A 20781-nucleotide genomic window follows, 5' to 3' on the forward strand; every position below is an offset into this window, starting at 1 on the left:
CCCTACTGGTGCACCCCAATGGATCGTTTTCTGAGTTTCCGTCATGTTGAATCACTGTCGCATAGATTGACTGCACACAAGCGCTAGCGAATCTATATAGACCAACTGACGTCACAGACTACTCTCTTCGGATTGGATGCGGGCTGACTGAATTTTGTAACGCGTGTTTGGATTGGTGAATGAACTCAATCCGTTTCAATCCTGCCTCTACCTATAAATAAGCGCAGTTCAGTGCATTGATTCACCTGTTCTCGTCGCTTCAAGATGTGGATCGATGTGCAATCTTCTACGCTTGTGTCTTCCATGATGTTCCGGACGGACATACCCATGTATGTCCGATCCAAGTGGGCCGTTGTCCACAGGACAAACACCAGCCTGTGGATACGTAGGATCTACGTAGAAAGACAAGGATGCCTGAAAAGAGTGCTGATTTACGGACCAACAGTGAGACGTAGCCTAAGGACAAGAAGAAGACCAATGCGGTACCATTTATGTTAATGAATACATTAACATAAACCCAAAGGCCCTTTTCAGGGCCAGCCATATTTCTCGAAAAGAGATAGCCTTTCCATTGCCTACCCCTTTTCTAAATTTAAATTTAAATTTAAATTTAAAAAAACTTTTTAAAAAAAAAAAAAAAAAAAATCCCATATTCAATTCCCCTTGTCCCTAGACAAACCCAAACTCTATTCCCATGTTAATTTCCCTTGTCCCTAGACAGACCCAAACTCTATGTTAAATTCCCATTGTCCCTAAAGTGGCCCAGCGTTTTTCTCCATGTTAAATTTCCATTGTCCCTAGAGTTGCCCAGGGGTGTTTTTAATGCTAAGTCCCATTGTCCCTATGGTGGCCCACTTAACTACTTACATGTAATTGTTTTCAAAGATCATTTAATGGTACAAAAAGATAGAATACACTTATGCTGTTGTGACCTGTATGGTAACTTGAAAATCGTTGTGATACTTTTATGAAGGTTTTCGCTGCCATAAATATTTGTGTATTAATTTAATCAGAATGCACAGGATTGCTGGATAATATTTTGGGGTCGGTAATGTGAAGAGAACCCATCTCTCAGAGTTGTATAATGTTGACATTCTAACTGGAAGTGTTCAGCAGTTTCTTCTTGTTCGCATGTGCAATGCATATTGTTAGAAACATGATTTAGGAATAAATCATTATTTAAGCGAATGAAATTGATTTTCAATCAATTATGTATAACTTGATCCATCCAATCACCACCAAAATAATACGAAGGAATTGTATGTGTCCCTATGTAGGCAAGTTTTAAAGTTTTTGAATGGATGGGTCACTAATTACTTCAATCGGTAAAGTGATCCACAGTTTAACTGTGGAAGGCAGAAATGATTTTTGATACAAGCACAAAGGAGGTCGAATAGGTCGAATTCGATGATCGAATTGTATAGGTATCATTGTTAATAACAAGAGGCAGAATATTATGTTGAAAATAATTTGGAGCAACGCCATGGTTCTTTTAAAACAACGTAATTAATATTTATGTTAATAGCGTCAATGATTTAGGTATACGACCCAGTTTCCTCATAATAATACCCGAGACGCACTCTTGGTAGCACCTGTTGCTCTTCTCATCGCCTCCAATTTTTTGTTTGTCAGTAATCTTTTTCTTGCTTAATACAATTGTCCCAGATACAATCAGCAGGGTCAAACATGGGAAGATTTATACATTCTTTCCAAGGACAAGCGATGCAATCTACATTCAAATTTTTCAAAATATTAACTTTTTCCCATGCCTTTTCAGACTAATGTTTGACATGAGCTTGCCATGCAGCATCACAAGACAACATAATACGTAACTGCCTAAGGCGGAACACTACTTTCAAGAGTGTCTTTACAGGACATCTGCATTTATGATGGTTATTTGAAATTTGCTTTCGTGTTATGAGTATTGATTCTGTTTTGTATGGGTTAAAAGTCATTAGCCAAAGACATGACCAGTCCTGCAAATTTTGAATGTCCGAATTTAGAATATGGCCAGCCTCATTTGGATTTTCACTGGTTATAATTAGTGTAGCATCATCAGCGAATATTCTTAGTGATGACTGTATATCATTTACGATATCTTTTACATATACTAATCTTATCGTGGGTCGATGTTTTTTCTTTCTGGGGTTTTCCCTGGTTCTTACTCCACCATCTATACTGGCCGCCATGTATAGCCTATCTTGTGCGAAAAAATAGCGTTAAACCCTATAACAAACAACATATACTGAAAATAATAATGGTCCAGGGATCGATCGTTCAGGGACTCTAGCATTTATAGATTGAAAATCCAATTGTCGGGAATTCAGGACAACTCTATGTTTTCTTAATGACAAGTAATGTTTCAACAACGACAGTAAACTACCTCGAACGCCGATCTTCTCAAGTTTAACAAGTAATCTGGAATGCCAAACACGACCAAACTCTTTACTAATGTCAAAGAAAACGGTTCTAACTTCCTTTCCATGCTCTAGAGCGAATCAAATATGTTAAACAGTATAACTATGCTAATATTTGTAGAAATTTTTCAAATACCTTGGACATAATGCAAACGAGTGATATTGGGCGATAGTTTGTAACATTTGTTCTACGTCCTTTTTGTATATCGGGTCCACATTTGTTAACAACAAGAAACTGAATAATATCATGTAAAGAACAAGAAAAAAAACATGGTTCATTTTCTTGAGGAATTAAGAATAATTTTAAAGATCCCCGACTCGGTGAATACTTAATTAAATATACAATTCTTTTAAATAACTTGGGATGCGATAAGCCAGGACCACACTCCCTGGATTGATTTCAACCAATAATAACGTCGTGGGCGTCGTCTTCACTAATGTTGATGCAAGAGATAGTGTGGTATGGCTATTAATATACGTCTAGATATGGACGTGGTATGGCTATTAATATACAGCTAGATATGGATTTGATATGGCTATTAATATACGTCTAGATATGGACGTGGTATGGCTATTAATATACAGCTAGATATGGATTTGATATGGCTATTAATATACGTCTAGATATGGACGTGGTATGGATATTAATATACAGCTAGATATGGATTTGATATGGCTATTAATATACGTCTAGATATGGACGTGGTAAGGATAGTAATATACGTCTAGATATGGACGTGGTATGGATATTAATATACAGCTAGATATGGATTTGATATGGCTATTAATATACGTCTAGATATGGACGTGGTATGGCTATTAATATACAGCTAGATATTGATTTGATATGGCTATTAATATACGTCTAGATAGGATGTGGTATGGCTATTAATATACATCTAGATATGGATTTGATATGGCTATTAATATACGTCTAGATATGGACGTGGTAAAGATAGCAATATACGTATAGATATGGACGTGGTATGGCTATTAATATACAGCTAGATATAGATTTGATATGGCTATTAATATACGTCTAGATATGGACGTGGTATGGCTATTAATATACAGCTAGATATGGACGTGGTATGGCTTTTAATATACGTCTAGATATGGGCGTGGTATGGCTATTAATATACATCTAGATATGGACGTGGTATGGATATTAATATACGTCTATATATGACGTGGTATGGATATCAATATACGTCTAGTTCAGCAAGCTGACATCATCTGTCACGTTTATAATCAATGAATAACGAAATTTCTTCGTGGACTTTACCCTTGATGGCTTAAACAAGTTTGCACCACTCCATGGAACGAACTGGACCATTTTTTATTTTATCAGGCAACGGATGGTTGTGGAAATATTTAGATTCACAAATTTCACTCATATAATTTTATTTCTTTTTCGACTATATAACAACCAGTGTTGTGGGTTTTGTGTACGTTTTGCTCTGTCGAAAAACCGCTTTCTGTCTAATAGGTTTTCTAATTTTATCTTGCATCCAGTGTGAGTCTTTAGCAATTATAGCAAGTAACCGTCTTCTGTGACACAGTTTTACTAACTACATCCCATAGTAGACTTGTAAATTTAGAACGATAGCATTAATATAATTATTTTCAAATAGTACATGCCATAGAACATTCTGCAGATTTGAATTTAACAAAGTATAGTCTCCTTTGTCATATAAACATATCACTCTCTTATAGCACACCGATTTTGGGGTTTGTAGATTTTAAGTTGTCATATAAGTGGCAAAGATATCTAACTCCGCAATAAGGAAATGTACCAAGAACACCAGAATTAAATACAAAATCGGTGTCTGATACCGATATTACATCTATGAGAAAAATGCCGAAATTTGGAACGCTTTAATTTTCATTGTCTTGGAATCTAATACTTGTATGACATAATATGACATTAAGCATGTTCTGTTTTATTGAAATGTGAATTGGAATAACTACATAGAAGAGAATACTTTCTCCACCAAATCAGCTAATTCATGTTTACAATGTTAAGGCGGGGGGGGGGGAGGGGCAAATTTCCTTGCGACAAATGTCATATCTAAATTTTTAAGATGAATATCGTGTCTATAAAATGTATTGCTTGAAATATTTTAAATCAGTTATCTCTATGGTGGCATATTAGCCAGCTATATGAAATAGTTTGATCGGTTAAAAAAAAAGTTGAGAATAATAGTCCGTAAAATAAAAAGCTGTAAACTTGATTCACCCAGTGAACGTAAATATCTACACTGAGCGCACCTGTTAAGATCAATCTTAAGTAACGTTGAACTGCTCAGTTCTAGGCTATTGAGGGGAAGATATTTGTCGTCTTACGCAAATTGTTTTGAAGTAAATAGGAATGTTTATGTCCTTGGTTTCCTTTTGAACGAAATCAGATTGCATAAAAGAGTTAAACTTCCCTTTCTGTGGTGTTCAGGAAAGGGTTTGACAACAGAGAATTAATGGAAAGTAGCAACATTATTGCGACCTCTTCAGCGGGTACGGGATATCCTGCATCAGTGGAATCGTATAGATCTTCATCGTCTCAAATGACTTCCAAACATAGCCATAGTCAGTCATCCTCAGGGGAAATATCACCCAGGAACGTTAGTTTTAGTGGACACAAACGTGAAGAAGAAAAAGAGAAAAGACAAAAATACTTGACCGCTCGTTATGGACAGCATCAAATGATGCTGATTCGTAAAAGACTGGCAGTTGAAGATTGGTTATATGTCACACTAAGAGAGCTTTATAAATGTGAGGTGAGTTTTCTTTTTGGTAATTTCTCTCATTTTAATTTGAAATTCCGATGCAACAGTGTACATCGTCGTGATTTTTTTAGTACATTTGTATTGATGAGTCCTAATTTGTCCCAGTTTGATTACTCATTATTTTAGTGTACATGAGCTTACTCACAAAGCATATTATATTGGGCTGTTAAGGCAAGTAGATTTTTTTCAGAATATTGTATAATGATATATTTTTTTTCCTGAAATCACAACTGTCACTATCACTTATTGATGTTTTGTTTTGGGGATTTTTTTTTTATTTGGTGGTCATCTGCCAATACTTTTTTCTTCTTCAAAAGTTACTTTGCCAGTGTTCAGTAACATTAAAATAATGATAAGTGGCAGAGAACAGCTTATGGCTGTATTTTTTTTCCTGACATGTAAATTTTATTTTTATAACTACAATGTAGTTGTTCAGTATCGTGTAAAAATAATAATGATTATTATTATTATCATTATTATTATTTCATCCATCTCGAAGCATGTTTATAATGTGATCAACTGAAGTGAGCTGGGGGGGGGGGGGCAGCAAGCCTTGCTGATCACCAGCCATCTAAAATTGTCTTTTATGTAGGTATGTATCATGTATGAATGCATGCAAATATGTATGTATATATCAGTGGATGGATAGATTTAACAGAACAGGAGCACAGTTCTGTTGATATTGTGCCAAGTACATCCACAACAAAGCCAAAAAAGAGGGTGGAAACCTTGGCAGTATAAAATCATTTTTTAAAAAACATAACCCTCTTTTAGATAGAACTTGAATAGCATGAGAAACATCACAGGACAAAAGGTTGCCTCCATTAGTTGCCTCTAACAGCTTGTAGATGGGCTATTTTTCAGCCCCCAAGCTAGTAGAGGGATTGTGTTGTATAGTTTCACTTAGACCCCAAACCAATAGGGGGATTGTGTTGTATAGTTTCACTTAGACCCCAAACCAATAGGGGGATTGTGTTGTATAGTTTCACTTAGACCCCAAACCAATAGGGGGATTGTGTTGTATAGTTTCACTTAGACCCCAAGCCAATAGGGGGATTGTGTTGTATAGTTTCACTTAGACCCCAAACCAATAGGGAGATTGTGTTGTATAGTTTCACTTAGACCCCAAACCAATAGGGGGATTGTGTTGTACAGTTTCACTTAGACCCCAAACCAATAGGGGGATTGTGTTGTACAGTTCATTTCATTCCCAAAACCAATCACAAGGGCTTGTATGGTTGCTTACAATTGACCTGTCATACATATACTATATAATAAATATAGTAGTTATTATATAGTACATGTATGAACAGGCCAGTTGTAAGCAACGATAGATCATTTCATTCCCAAAGCTAGTAGGGGGATTGTATTGTGTAATTAATTAGAACCATTTTCAATATTTAAAACCTTGCATCTGCTTCAATGTTTGTTTCTGGTTTAAGGTTAGTGATGTTACGAAAATCCTTATAATATATTGTCATGAAACAATTGACTGGCTAGCAGAGAGAAACCTCAGTACAAAAAAAATCGTAATTTAAGGGACTTGTTTGCCATGTGTCTATTCTAGAATAAAAAACTTATGGGGGAAATCTGCCTCCATTTGGAAAAAGGGCAGAATTTTTTTATTGAAGGGGTTTAACAAAGAAAATAAGTCACAGCTATAAAACGTGAGTCACTCAATTTTCAGCTGCTTTTTTTTTACCGTGTTTTACATATAATTGCTCATTGAATAATAACATCCTGCTTCACAGAAGACATGGTTGTGAGTGATTGTTTTAATCAGACACCTCCTTGTTCCAAGTGCATTTTTTTCTCAGCAATAATCACACATAAATTTGTCACAAAGAATATAAAGTTTGCAGTAGTTTGTTTTCTAATGTTTGTTAAATTTGTGAGTATTCTCAAACAGTGTTAAAAGCTGCTAATATTTTCCTGTTTGATATCATGTTATCTCAGTTGTCATTGTTGATAGTTTCTTTCAGTGAGTCATGCAGATTGATGGTTTTAAAGTTTAAGCATTCAAATAATTGCCATGACTAACACCACATCAGAGCATCAGTGAAGCAGAAATCTTACTAAACATGTTGGTTTCAAACCACTTGTTTTAAATGTAAAAATAAGTACAGAACCAAATTTAACCTGTACATGTATACACATGCCAGTACCATGTGGCCATCCTCAAACAGCCAAATTTGACCTGTACATGTATAAACATGCCAGTACCATGTGGCCATCCTCAAACATTACATAACCAAATTTGACCTGGATATGAATACACATGCCAGAACCTTATGGCCATCCTCAAAGGTTATATAACCAAATTTGACCTGTACCTCCTATTGAAAAAATGGACTCCAGTACCATGTGGCCATCCTCAAATGTTATGTAACCAAATTTGACCTGTACCATGTTCTATGACAGTAGACAGAACAAAGGTGATATTGAAAAATGGAGTCCAGTACCATGTGGCCATCCTCAAACGTTACATAACTAAATTTGACCTGTAAATGTATACACATGCCATTACCATGTGGCAATCCTCAAGTGTTACATAACCAAATTTGACCTATACATGTATAAACCTGACAGAAGCATGTGTCCATCCTCAAACCAAATCTGTTGTCAGATAATATTCCAGCAGATATGGGTCCATACTGTTTATTCTGTTAAAAAATGTGAGGAATCATGGCAGACTCCAACCCACCTGCTCATGATGTGATGACAGAGCTAGATTGGTGCTCTTTAAACCTATTGTTAGTAGCCTGATGATGCCTCCCCATTTGATGTGACCAGTTCACTTTATGAAATTATGTGTTGCAGCTGGTCAGTTATTGTGGGGTTTAACGCCATTTTTCAGCACACGATAGGCTATGCATGGCGGCCAGTATTAATGGTGGAGGAAGACCCCGGGAAGAACCACCGACCCACAAGAAGCTACTGGCAAGCTTTCTCACATACCCACATTGGCCGAATCCTGGGCTCGCAGCGATCAGAGAAAATGGTTACTGAGAAAGGGGAAAAGCTGTGGAATGGGCAGGGCAATTTACAAGAAACATATAACTGGCTAGGTTTGGTTTGATGCTTTATGGTAATGCAACTTGAGTAGGTTATTTAGTGCAGAGGCAATTGGAAAGAAGTATTTTGCCCAAGGACACACCAAGGTATCCAACCCATTTCAGTCCAGTCATAGGATTCAAACCTGTACCAGTTTGGTCATGTGTCCAGGATACTAAGCAGTCTTTGCAGCTCCCTGTAATAGACTAAAGAATAATTTTTGTGGGACTTCCAGTATTGACCATATGGCATATGGCATTTGTTTGCTCCAACACCTCCGAAAGACACTCACCATGAAATGTTAAAATGTCCCATAATTTTTTAAAATTTTTCATTGCTTTATATGCATATAGGAAAATGGGACAATCACAAAAGTATACTGGATATACTGGGCTAGGAATGTCTTTGGTTCTGTATAAAGACGAGAATAGGTTGAAACTTAAAAATCAACATAACCAATCAACCTTCTGTTTTAACTGGTTGGATATATGTGCTGTACCTTTTCATTTACAGTGTCAAGTTTACATATTTGGTAACCATTTCATTGCATACAGAATTCCCCTTGATTATTAATTGAAAAACGTCCATTATGTGATTAAATTGCATTGTGTGTATGACTAGAATAAATAAATAACTAGCGTATATACTCGTGCTCAGGTTGGATCCAACTGCATACAACACAGACCCTGATCTTCTGATGTATTATATGATTGCAGATCAGGTCTGTGTTGTTTGCCCTACTGATTAGTCCCATCAAACTGCACAGACCCAGATCTGCTGGGACATTATGTGAGATCTTGATTCATAAGCAAGTATATATGGTAGATATCCAATGGAATAGGCAGGATAGTTGAAGGTGCTGTTCTAAACTTAATTGGGTGAACATTTATCTTGATAAGCATAGCACGGGTTCTAAGTTAATTTTGAGCCATTATATCCATAGGAGAGGCATGAAAGGTACTTAAATTACTTCTCTTTTGTGCATGACATTTCTGACGATCTTTTCACCATTCATAATTTATATGATTTATTTATTATTTATTGTCTATCTTTGTGCCATGCTGTATATATATATATATATATATATACACCTGATGATTTTTGCCCTAAAATCTCATGTCCCATAGTATAACCTATTTTGGAGGTTGTATAAAATTATGCAAGAGATTACATTTCTTAGATAAACTAGAAACATTCAAAATTTGGTAACAAACCTTATCAGTTGAAAATAACCGATTCAGAATAAGAGGGGTAGTTATGAAAGAAAATGTTGGATAACAAAGAGCGGTGACAAATGTTGAATAGTAAGCTGATCTTTAAAGGAGAATTCTTTAGTACGCACACTAGGTGATCCAACATAACAAGATTTTTCACTGCATAATTTGGTGTCTAGCACAAAGCAATTTTGATGCCATGTGAGATAAATTGATAGCTCTCCTTTAGTCATGTAGCACTGGATTTAGGACAGGGTATAATATTTTGGGAGTCCTTTTTTCAAGTTTAAGGTCAGAGGTCAGGTCTTTTCATTTTGTTTCTTCTAGTGCTCATTGACTCTACAGCTGTTTAAAAGGGAGGAGACTTAATATATAGATGTATATGTACATGTATGACAAGATGGTTATCACAGCTTTTGTTCATGTATTCAGGATAAAGGAAACATCAAAATACTAACACTATTGTCTTTCCTCTATACACAAGGCAAGGGGCATAGATTCACTGAATTTGCCTCTTTTTATTGGTCAAAATAAAAAATTAAAGAAGAGAGAGCTTGTACTATGTTATTTGAAAGTAAATTGATTTTTTTATTATAACAGGATGGCAATAAACTTCCTTTTGTATGACAAAATGCAGGACCAACTGTTTTATATGGCAGTATAGATTATCCATAACCTTATTGCTGCCCAGCTGTGCGGGGATGATGTCATTTCATGACCAAGCAATCTGTTTCAACCATACTTGTCTTTGATATTATTACTGTACATTTTTGAATGACAAAGAGATCATGATTTGTCATTTTTGTATTTTTACCACTAGTTTGTGTTGAAAACGTTGAATGATCCATGAGCTGTTCAGCAGTTGGAATTTGTGGATGATAAATATGTACACATATTTAGATGTATAAAATAGAATTATTGTCAAAAATATTGTTGCAAAGTACCATGCATCCTCTCTTATAAGTCTAGTCCAACTGCATAGACCCAGATCTGTCATCACTTGATGTGCCAGTACACCTGGGTCTATGCAGTTAGGAGTAATCAGTAATACAAATAGTGTAGACTCTAATCTGCTGTACATTATGCAATTGTAGATCAGGGTCCATGTTGATGTTCAACTCAATTATATACAGTAACTTTCATTATTTTTCACCAATTTTAGTTTAGAAATGAAACCAGAAACCATTAAAAATGTTAAATAAATTTAAAGTATAAAAAATACTGATTCATCCTTTCATAATAATTTGGGAAGAGATCAGCTGTAGAAGATGCACAATATGGTTGTATGGTATGATGGCATAAAACTGAACAGGAAACAAGTTGATATGATGAAAGAAAAAGAAAGGCCATATTAAAATTAGCTGTAGAGTGTCTGAATGTACTGAACAGTGTTTGCTTGTTGTGCAGTATGTTTGGCAGAGGAACATAAACATTGAAATACAAGTAACATTTTGTCTTGCATTAAAAACACAACATTGAAAATAGGAGGAGAAAAATAATGGTCACATTAGCTCAGCATTCTAGCCAGTTTTCAGTGATTATTGTACATTGGAGCTGCTTTTGAGATGACTGCTTCTGTTTGGCGTGAGAGCCACAGACTAAACTGTTGAAAATAACACGTAATCCCAGCATGATGAGGCATTAATGTTAACTGACTTCCATACATCCAGACTTTGTGAATACTGAAATAGAAAATAAACAGAAATGTCATATATTGTGTTGCTATTGTATAGCTAGTGTGAATGAAAATACACAACTGTATGACAAAAATTCCAACCTTCCTTTAGGGTGAACCAGAATCTTTCAGAACACATAATCAGCTTGAGAGAACCTACATAATTATCCTGGGCATGTGCTAAGGCTTTCCATTGTATTTTTTGGTCGCATTGTTGTAATGTTCGTTTTCTTAAAGAATATTAACTGCCACTTTTGCTGGAATTATGAGTCAATTTCTGCCCTTGCCAACTTAGTTTTCTTTTAGCAAAAACAGCTTCCTGCATTTGCCCTACTCCCGACTGAGATACCCAGTCCCAGCTATCTGTGCTGGGGATGACCAAGATAGATTTAATGACCACTTAGGGCTCTATGTTTGTATTTTGCAGACTTGAAAGGGCAAAAGAAGGATAGGAAATATCCTTTACTACCCAATAAAGGTTCAGCAAAATATTTCAGCCTCCTTTCCAGGTGGATTGTATTAACTATCTATCAAAACAGCTCACATGTCCCATAGTGATAGCGACATGTCCTTCATGTTGTTGTTGTACAGTTTTGTTTGTCGTCGGTTGGTGGTTCTTCCCGGGGGTTTTCCTCCACCATTAATACTGGCCACCATGTATAGCCTATCATGTGCTGAAAAATGGCATTAAACCCCACAACAACAACTTCCACATACAAGTAAAGTTTTCTATAATATTGCAGGCACCAGTAACTCAGCTGCTGCCTTCATGGAATTTGTTGTTCTCTGCATAGCTTTAGGCAGGAGTGAGTGAAGTTCTTTGGCTGGCCACATGTTCAGACTATACAGTGTTAATATTTGGTCTAAAATTGACCTTGAGAGAGAACATTTTGTTTGGTTTTCAGAGAATTTTTGGTTTCATTTTGCTCAGAATTTATAAAAAATTAATGCAGGAAACATTGGGTACAATTATAGGTTTTTACATGCATGCTGGCTATAGAACAGTAGTGCATTTGGTAACAAATTGAAAATAGAAGTCCAGGGACAAATTTTGCTTAAAAACAATTGAAGTTCAATATATAGCTAAAAAATCACAAAAACATGCGTCTATTTTGAAAACTTGGAATACCAGTAATCAGAACTGTGAATGAGAAATGGAAAATTCTAGATGCAGGGACACACACACACATACACACACTGTTATGTATATTTAATTTGCATGTTTGTTACTTTTTTATTTATTATATGCTATGGGTTATGTAAAATTGCATTTTGTAGTTGACCTTGCTCAGAATCAAGATCATTGTTTACCTGACATTAGAATCATTGTTTTTTTAAATTCAGTAAACAACTAATACATTGCTAATATATCAATGTGGGTTTAATATTAGGATCATTATCAATAGAAGTGAACATTTATCTTGGTCTGAGTCAAGGGCATTATGTTGACCATATTCTTTGTTATAATTTTAGTAACAGACCTTATCTAATTATAGCTTAGATTGTTCTGAAAATGAACTTTGGTCCTACATCCTGGCTTTTTTTGTGTCTTAGTTTTTTTTATATAATCTTGTTTATCTAGAAATTATGTGTGTGATGTGGACTTTTAGCTTAGCTTTAACAATATTTCAGTCATATCACTATGATGTATGCAGTGTGGCAGATTAAAGTGATGTCAAGCTCTGAGGCATCATGCCGCAGCCATGTAGCATGATGTCCTGCCCAGTCACATTATCCTGACACCAGGGTGACCAGTCTTAACACTAACCTCTTAATGCTGAGTGCCTAGCGAGGCAGCTGTTAGTACCATTTGTTTAAGTCTTTGGTATGACTTGACTGGGTTTTGAACCTACGACCTCTTGCATCTGAGGCAGATGCTCTAACCACTAGGCCACTAGAGCAGTCTGCTCTTGTTTGTTACTTTATTTAAGACAATAGTCATAATAACACACACACACACACACACACACACACACACAGCCTAGAAGGCTATCATTTTAGTTCAGTATTGAGTTTTGTAATTATGTGTATGGCTTCAAAGTCAGTGTAATGTTTAACATCAACATTTTCTGTTTTGAAAACAGTGGATTTGAGGGAGTAAAAAAAGTTGTTGCTCTGTATCAACTGTTTTGACAATACAGAATGTTTGTTACTCAGTTGTTAAACTTATTGAACCCTACTGGATGGTTTGCGGACTGAGAGCCAAAATATTTTGACAATTTATAGGGATGATTAAGGCCAAATAGATTATGAATCAGTTCTAATAGTGTCATATGTTTGGAGGTTGTTGTTGTTGTTGTGGGGTTTAATGCCATTTTTCAGCACACGATAGGCTATACATGGCGGCCAGTATTAATGGTGGAGGAAGAACCCGGGAAAACCCCAGAAAGAACCACCGACCCACGAGAAGCTACTGGCAAGCTTTCTCACATACCCACATTGGCTGAATCCTAGACTCGAACCGCCGCAGACAGAGGTGAGATGGCAGTGATCCATAACGAAGAGCGCTTTAGACCACTTGGCCACTCGGGGCCCCTGTTTGTAGGTACAGTACAAAATTTTATCAGTGTTGAACAAAAGAAATGCTGTCTACACTGGTGTACAAGTCTAGTCCAAGTACAGACAACCTAGACCCTGATGTGGCATTGCATAATCTGCTGTCAGATGATGGTCTATATTGTCTGTTCTATTGATTGCCAATAACAACATTCATAGACCCACATCTGCCAGTGCATTATGAGCTGGCAGATCTGGGTCAATGCAGTATACTGTTGAACTCAACTTACAAGTGAATACACATTGTACATAACTGCATATCATATCAGTTCTGCAGTTTGACTTGTGATTTGCAGTGATTTACAGTCCCGATAGCGACAATGATTTACAGTCCCAATAGCCCATAGCAACTTGATGAACTGTACCTGGATGATGTGTACTACTTGCAAAGAAAAATACGTGTGTGGAATTCACATCAGTATGTTATGGAAATCCTTCCCTCATGCAGTTCCCTGTAACAATGGCATACCTGTGCATTTACCTGTAACATTGGCATACCTCTGCCCTTGCCAGTAAAATCTCTTTCATATCTACTTGTGAATTTTCACATAGCATCAAAACACTATATGCAGTTAGATCTCTCCCATCAATCAATGTTGTTATATTTAAAACCACGCCTTATTGATAACCATTTTTGTTGTTTTTTTTTTTTTATACAGGTATTTCTGTTTATAAAATGGCAAGTACATCCTTGATATATGTATTCAGACCACTTTACTCAGTAGGAACAGTATGGTAGTTTTGATATTGAAGGGAGTCCTGCAGCAGAATAATTTACAATGGTAATTTTACCATGTTGTGAGCTTGGGTTGGGTACTGTACAGTGCCCTTTTGGAAAAGCACTTTATCCCATATGCATGGGTGGTTGTGGCGTAAAATACTAAACCAAACCAAATCAGATTGTGCATTGATGACGCCAAGGACGAGGTATTTTTTACTTGCATCTAGATGTTTCAAGTACAGTGTAAAGATATCTTGAGTGGTCCCATATAATTACTGGTATTATAAATATAATCCATCTGCACACACCCAGATCTGTTGGCACATTATAGATCTGGGTCTGTGCGGTTTATTAGGAGTAATTACTGATCTGATCTGCAGGCACAGTTTGCCTGAACCAAATACATATGGATTACAATCTTGAAAAAAAATTGGGATGTTTACCATACTTTAAATAATCTACAGTGGTTGAAATCCTTATCAGGCAAGAATATGTACTGAGATGAATGTATATGAAAATAATGGAGTTACAAAAATAAAAGTCAGACTGTTTGACTATTTTGCTAAACACATGTAACCTGATGTGATGTTATTTTGAAAATAAATCAGTTGAGTAAAGACATTTACAAATTGCCTCAGTGTCATTGCATGGCAACAATATTTTCTTTCAGTTATAATTTACTGTGAATTTTGTATCACTTTATAACAATTTTTGGTTATTATCACATGGTTTGGTTATTATCACATGATTTGGTTATTATCACATGGTTTGGTTATTATCACATGATTTGTTTATTATCACATGATTTGGTTATTATCACATAGTTTGGTTATTATCACATGATTTGCTTGATACAAAATTACTTTTAATTGAGATAAATCAACTTTGTCAACTTGTTTCCATGTGTAATTCCTTTTTGTTAGCATTTTCAAGGTAAAGAAGTTTTCTTTTGTAAGTAGTACTTGTCTGTGTGTGTATATATATTTATTCAACCTTTCTTTCTCCTGTATGCCCCATATTATCCATCTTGTCTGCGTGTGTGTGTGTATATATATACATGTATTCAACCTTTCTTTCTCCTGTATGCCCCATATTATCCATCTTGTCTCTGTGTGTGTGTGTGTGTATATACATGTATTCAACCTTTCTTTCTACTGTATGCCCTATATTATCCATCTTGTCTGTGTGTGTGTGTGTGAGTATACATGTATTCAACCTTTCTTTCTCTTGTATGCCCCTTATTATCCATCTTGTCTGTGTGTGTGTATACATGTATTCAACCTTTCTTTCTCCTGTATGCCCCATATTATCCATCTTGTCTGTGTGTGTGAGTATACATGTATTCAACCTTTCTTTCTCTTGTATGCCCCTTATTATCCATCTTGTCTGTGTGTGTGTATATATCTATTCAACCTTTCTTTCTCCTGTATGCGCCATATTATCCATCTTGTCTGTGTGTGAGTATACGTGTATTCAACCTTTCTTTCTCCTGTATGATCTATATTATCCATCTTGTCTGTGTGTGAGTATACGTGTATTCAATATTTCTTTCTCCTGTATGCCCCTTATTATCCATCTTGTCTGTGTGTGTGTATACATGTATTCAACCTTTCTTTCTCCTGTATGCCCCATATTATCCATCTTGTCTGTGTGTGTGTGTGTATATATTTATTCAACCTTTCTTTCTACTGTATGCCCTATATTATCCATCTTGTCTGTGTGTGTGAATATATTTATTCAACCTTTCTTTCTCCTGTATGCCCCACATTATTCATCTTGTCTGTGTGTGAGTACACATGTATTCAACCTTTCTTTCTCCTGTATGCCCCATATTATCCATCTTGTCTGTGTGTGAGTATACGTGTATTCAACCTTTCTTTCTCCTGTATGCCCCATGTTATCCATCTTGTCTGTGTGTGTGTATACGTGTATTCAACCTTTCTTTCTTCTGTATGCCCCATATTATCCATCTTGTCTGTGTGTGAGTATATACATGTATTCAACCTTTCTTTCTCCTGTATGCCCCTTATTATCCATCTTGTCTGTGTGTGTGTGTGTGTATACATGTATTCAACCTTTCTTTCTCCTGTGTGCTTCATATTATCCGTCTTGTCTGTAGGCAAAATTTACCATTTCTCTTTAAAAGTACCTCTGACCGATTTCAGTTGTAGGTTGATAGGTGCATTTGTTGTTTGTGTTTACATATTTTCTCAGTTTGTAAAGTCAGAAAGGAAGGTGCTTTAGAGACCAAAGTACACATTAATTGCAAGGGCTTCTCTTCAGCATTAAGTGAAGATTGCTGGGTTGATACACTTATGATTTGAAATTTTATGAAGTGGGTTAAAACGATTACTTGACCCTCGTACATATTACCATATTGAAATAAGTTATATTACCAGATGTGGCATGTTTAGCAGCTGTCTGCATAACTTGGTGCAATCCATCGTTATTAAAAAGGGGAAAGGGTTGCTCAAATTAATTTGCATCTAGATACTTAATGCCCATTTATTGCTTTAATTTGTTTTTTTTTTCTTCAAAATTTGAACTTCGTTCATTTTATGCTGATTAAACACCAGGTTCCAAGACCAACTTGTGTCAAGTACATGTATGCATGTTATTTTAATTAATTGCCCCAGCTGGTGATGGTCTTGAGGTGGTGGACACAGAACTGGTCACTCAGAGGAAACCTTGACCTTTAATGTGCCGTCATTTAATCTTATCCTGAGTAATCCCATGAATTTTGATTTGATTCATTGAAAGGAGGGGCATGTTGATACAGTAGAAGTTATTTATGGTATTCTGCTTAGCTTTATTTCATCTCAAAGTGTATAATACAACACAAAGTCCTTCTCGACTATGTTAAAGTTATTTTGATAGTGAATTTGCCACTTGTATGGCATGTTACAGCAACCGAGAACAGATATTGAACACCTTTGTGGCATGTTACACCAAGCAACAACTGATATTGCCCACTTTTATGGCATCTTGCAGCAAGCAACAACTGATATTGGCCACTTTTATGGCATGTTACAGCAAGCAACAACTGATATTGGCTACTTCTATGGCATGTTACAACAACAAACAATTGATATTGGTCACCTTTATGGCATGTTACAGCAAGCAACAGCTGATATTGGCCACTTTTATAGCATGTTACAGGAAGTGACAACTAATATAGGCCACTTTTATGGCATTTTGCAGCAAGCAACAACTGATATTTGCCACTTCTATGGCATGTTACAACAACAAACAATTGATATTGGTCACCTTTATGGCATGTTACAGAAAGCGACAACTAATATAGGCCACTTTTATGGCATGTTACAGCAAGCGACATCTGATATTGGCCACTTTTATAGCATGTTACAGCAAGCAACATCTGATATTGGCCACTTTTATAGCATGTTACAGCAAGTGACAACCAATATAGGCCACTTTTATGGCATGTTTTATGGCATGTTACAGCAAGTGACAACTAATATAGGCCACTTTTATGGCATTTTACAGCAAGCAACAACTGATATTGGCTGACCTTAATCAAAGGCTTCCAGCAATTACGTGTGCTATGTAATTAGAAGTGGAGATTTTCCTTGCTACTGTGTTGCTTGTTCTTATTTCGGACAGATAACAGATACATGTAGGCAGAGTCATGAATAAGATGAGACGACTTCATTCCCCCAACCCCAAGTTAAACTTGTCAAAATCGAATGAGTTATTTTTCTTACTTTTAGCAACGCCAATGAATGCAAACTATAGATTCTGTCTGGATTTGATTTCAGTCCATCAGCAGGACATTAGGCACACAGACCAATAAACTTAAAGATCCCATGTTATTGATTAATTTGAGGGTTTCACAATTACTTGTTGGGCTTGTACATCTTCCTTTATTGGTGCAGTGATGTCACATAATTATTAAAGTCAGCTTAAATAAGTTTAATTTTTTAATAAACTTAGGTCCAATATGACAGTCACCATTGCCACAATTCCGGTATACTTGGATTATAAAACTAAGTGAAATTTTTTATTTTTTTAAAACAAAACCAGTTATCAAATATTTTTCAGAAACTCTGATTATTACATTTTGAGGGGAACATTCTAGACTCCGATCTCAATAATGTTTGTGGCAAATAGTTGTCAAATATCAGTAGGTGTAAACCAGTCATTATCCCATTACAAGGGAAGATGGCATGATTTCCTTTAGTAAACTTTTCTATGGTGCCTTTCCTACATATGACAAAATACCTTATGGTTACAATTTCATAATCGCGGATATGATCTGTACAAAGGATGAGCACACCTATAACACTTCAGCTGAACAGTATCACAGCTAAGAATGATTGCTGTTAGTCAGTTGTACTAGATGTACCGAGATATTTTAAGGACACCTAATCATGCCATTTGAACAATAGCAAAGTTCAAGTAGAACTTCAGATTCCTTTATAATTGCTACTCAGCATGTGTGTTGTTTAATTCATGACAATGTTGTTTACTTTATGGTATCAAAGTCAATATAAAATTCCATATTTCTCCAAAATAGATGCTCTGCATGTGTACATAGACAGGTGTGGCATTTAACATACCTGTAATAGGTTAGCTCTGTACCTGATCAAAATTGTTCTTTTTTCAGGAAGTCAGTTTGCAGATCAAAATAAGAATTTGAAGTTGAGGAGAGACCCAGTCTGAAAAATCTTCAGATATGCATTGAACAATCACATTGTTTTATTATTAATAATAATAACAACAACAACAACAACAGTAACAACAGTAACAACAACTTTATCAAAAGTGGGTGACACAGTTGGTTGCATGTAGCAAATATTCATTGTGGTTCTTTATTATATACATATTTATATACATAGTACATTATTGCACATACAATAAAGAATGGCACCTTTAATTTTTAATTGTTTCTATTTGGAGAAAAAAAAAGACAAGCATCAATGCACAACTATGGGTTGTGTATGTGGAATACTTCATTGTTTTCTTTTGTGGCTATATATCTCATCTTGTCACACCATTTTTAGCTAAAAGTGCATGAGGAAATTGGAGTGACTCAGACAATACAATTAACCGCAAAATAAAAACGCTACTACTTGTGATTTTGATTCTTTAAATCTTTCTTGTAAATATTGTTTAGAGTAAAATTACGAGAAAAAACTTTTTTATCTTACGAGAGAATGCTTGTTTTATAGAGAACACCTCCATCTTGAAAACCACATTCATTTTTAGGGAAGGTTTTGTTATAACCTTGTTGTAAGAGAAGATTTGAGGAAGTGATGTAGCACCCAAAGACACTAAATTAGTAATTATTCACCTTACCTGCTTTGTTATATCAGTGGCCCTAAATGTTCAAACACTTTTTGATCAGTTGTTTGAATTCGATAAGATTCAGGGCTAACGCAGAAAACCCTAAAAGATCAAAGTGTCATTGACATAGAATGGTGAGATTGATTTCATGTAACACTTGTACTACAAAACCACTTTGTAAATTCAGATATGTACGATTATCTGTTTATAAATTAATGTGTAAATAATTTGTATAGTTTACAACAGAAATCAAGCACCTGCCATGCTTTTATTACACTGTAGGTATAGAAATACTTGCATGACATTTTACCTGAACCTCCCATTTGGTAGTATTTGTATTTTCATTGGGGTTTCACTAGAGGTGTTTTTAATTTGTATATAACTGTAAATATCCAATATGTATCTGATAGAGAGATCAGGATACATTGTATATCATGGTAACTCAATACAGAGGTCATTATATGTTATGTATCATGGGAACGTTGTGCAGGGTTTTTGTGGGAACAACTTTGTGATGAGCTAATACTTATCTTAGCATATTGGTTTCCAGATGCTTGAAAAGGTAAATGTACACATATTTACTAGCCAGGGTTCTGATATGTTTCTGTCAATGGTCTATGTATCTGTTGTAAGGGAACTTTCATGAGTAATCCACTGATTATAGAAAACTTTAATCAATTTTACAATTATCAACTTAAGCATTTTGTATTTTATCCTGTTTTGAATTTTGTATTTCCTATTGTTATGACTCTAAGGTGTTAAAAATCAAGTAATAGAAAAGAACAAAACCAGAAAGTTTTGTAAAATTGAGCAAATAATTTTTCCCCCTAGAATAAAAAGTGAAAATTTAATAAGAACTTACAGTGTTGCAAATTAAATCCTAAATGGACCAACAAATTCTATCTTAATCCTAATGAATAAAGTTATAATTAAATTCCATTGGTATTTGAAGTAAGATTATGCGACGAAGGCATTGATATGCCTGTAGTCTTGAATGTACCTGTAGCATGAAGTGTGATGATGTACTAACAGTCTTGAATGTATCTGTAGCCTG

At 35.5% G+C, this 20781-nt stretch overlaps 1 protein-coding gene across 1 annotated transcript in view; it reads left to right on the forward strand.

Annotated features, from left to right (window-relative positions):
• The first annotated feature begins 4683 nt into the window (after positions 1–4683).
• The window catches only part of LOC149804290 (protein phosphatase 1 regulatory subunit 14C-like), an 88864-nt gene continuing 72766 nt past the window's right edge, over positions 4684–20781 (forward strand). Inside the window, exon 1 of the mRNA XM_089938539.1 lies at positions 4684–5191. Within this exon, the coding sequence (XP_089794665.1) occupies positions 4892–5191 (300 nt within the window). The 5' untranslated portion in view covers positions 4684–4891. The remainder of the gene's footprint in view (positions 5192–20781) is intronic.

The sequence above is a fragment of the Sinohyriopsis cumingii genome, chromosome 2, assembly GCF_028554795.1.
Source record: "Sinohyriopsis cumingii isolate HCF-2022 chromosome 2, ASM2855479v2, whole genome shotgun sequence".
Classification (NCBI taxonomy): Eukaryota; Metazoa; Mollusca; class Bivalvia; order Unionida; family Unionidae; genus Sinohyriopsis; species Sinohyriopsis cumingii.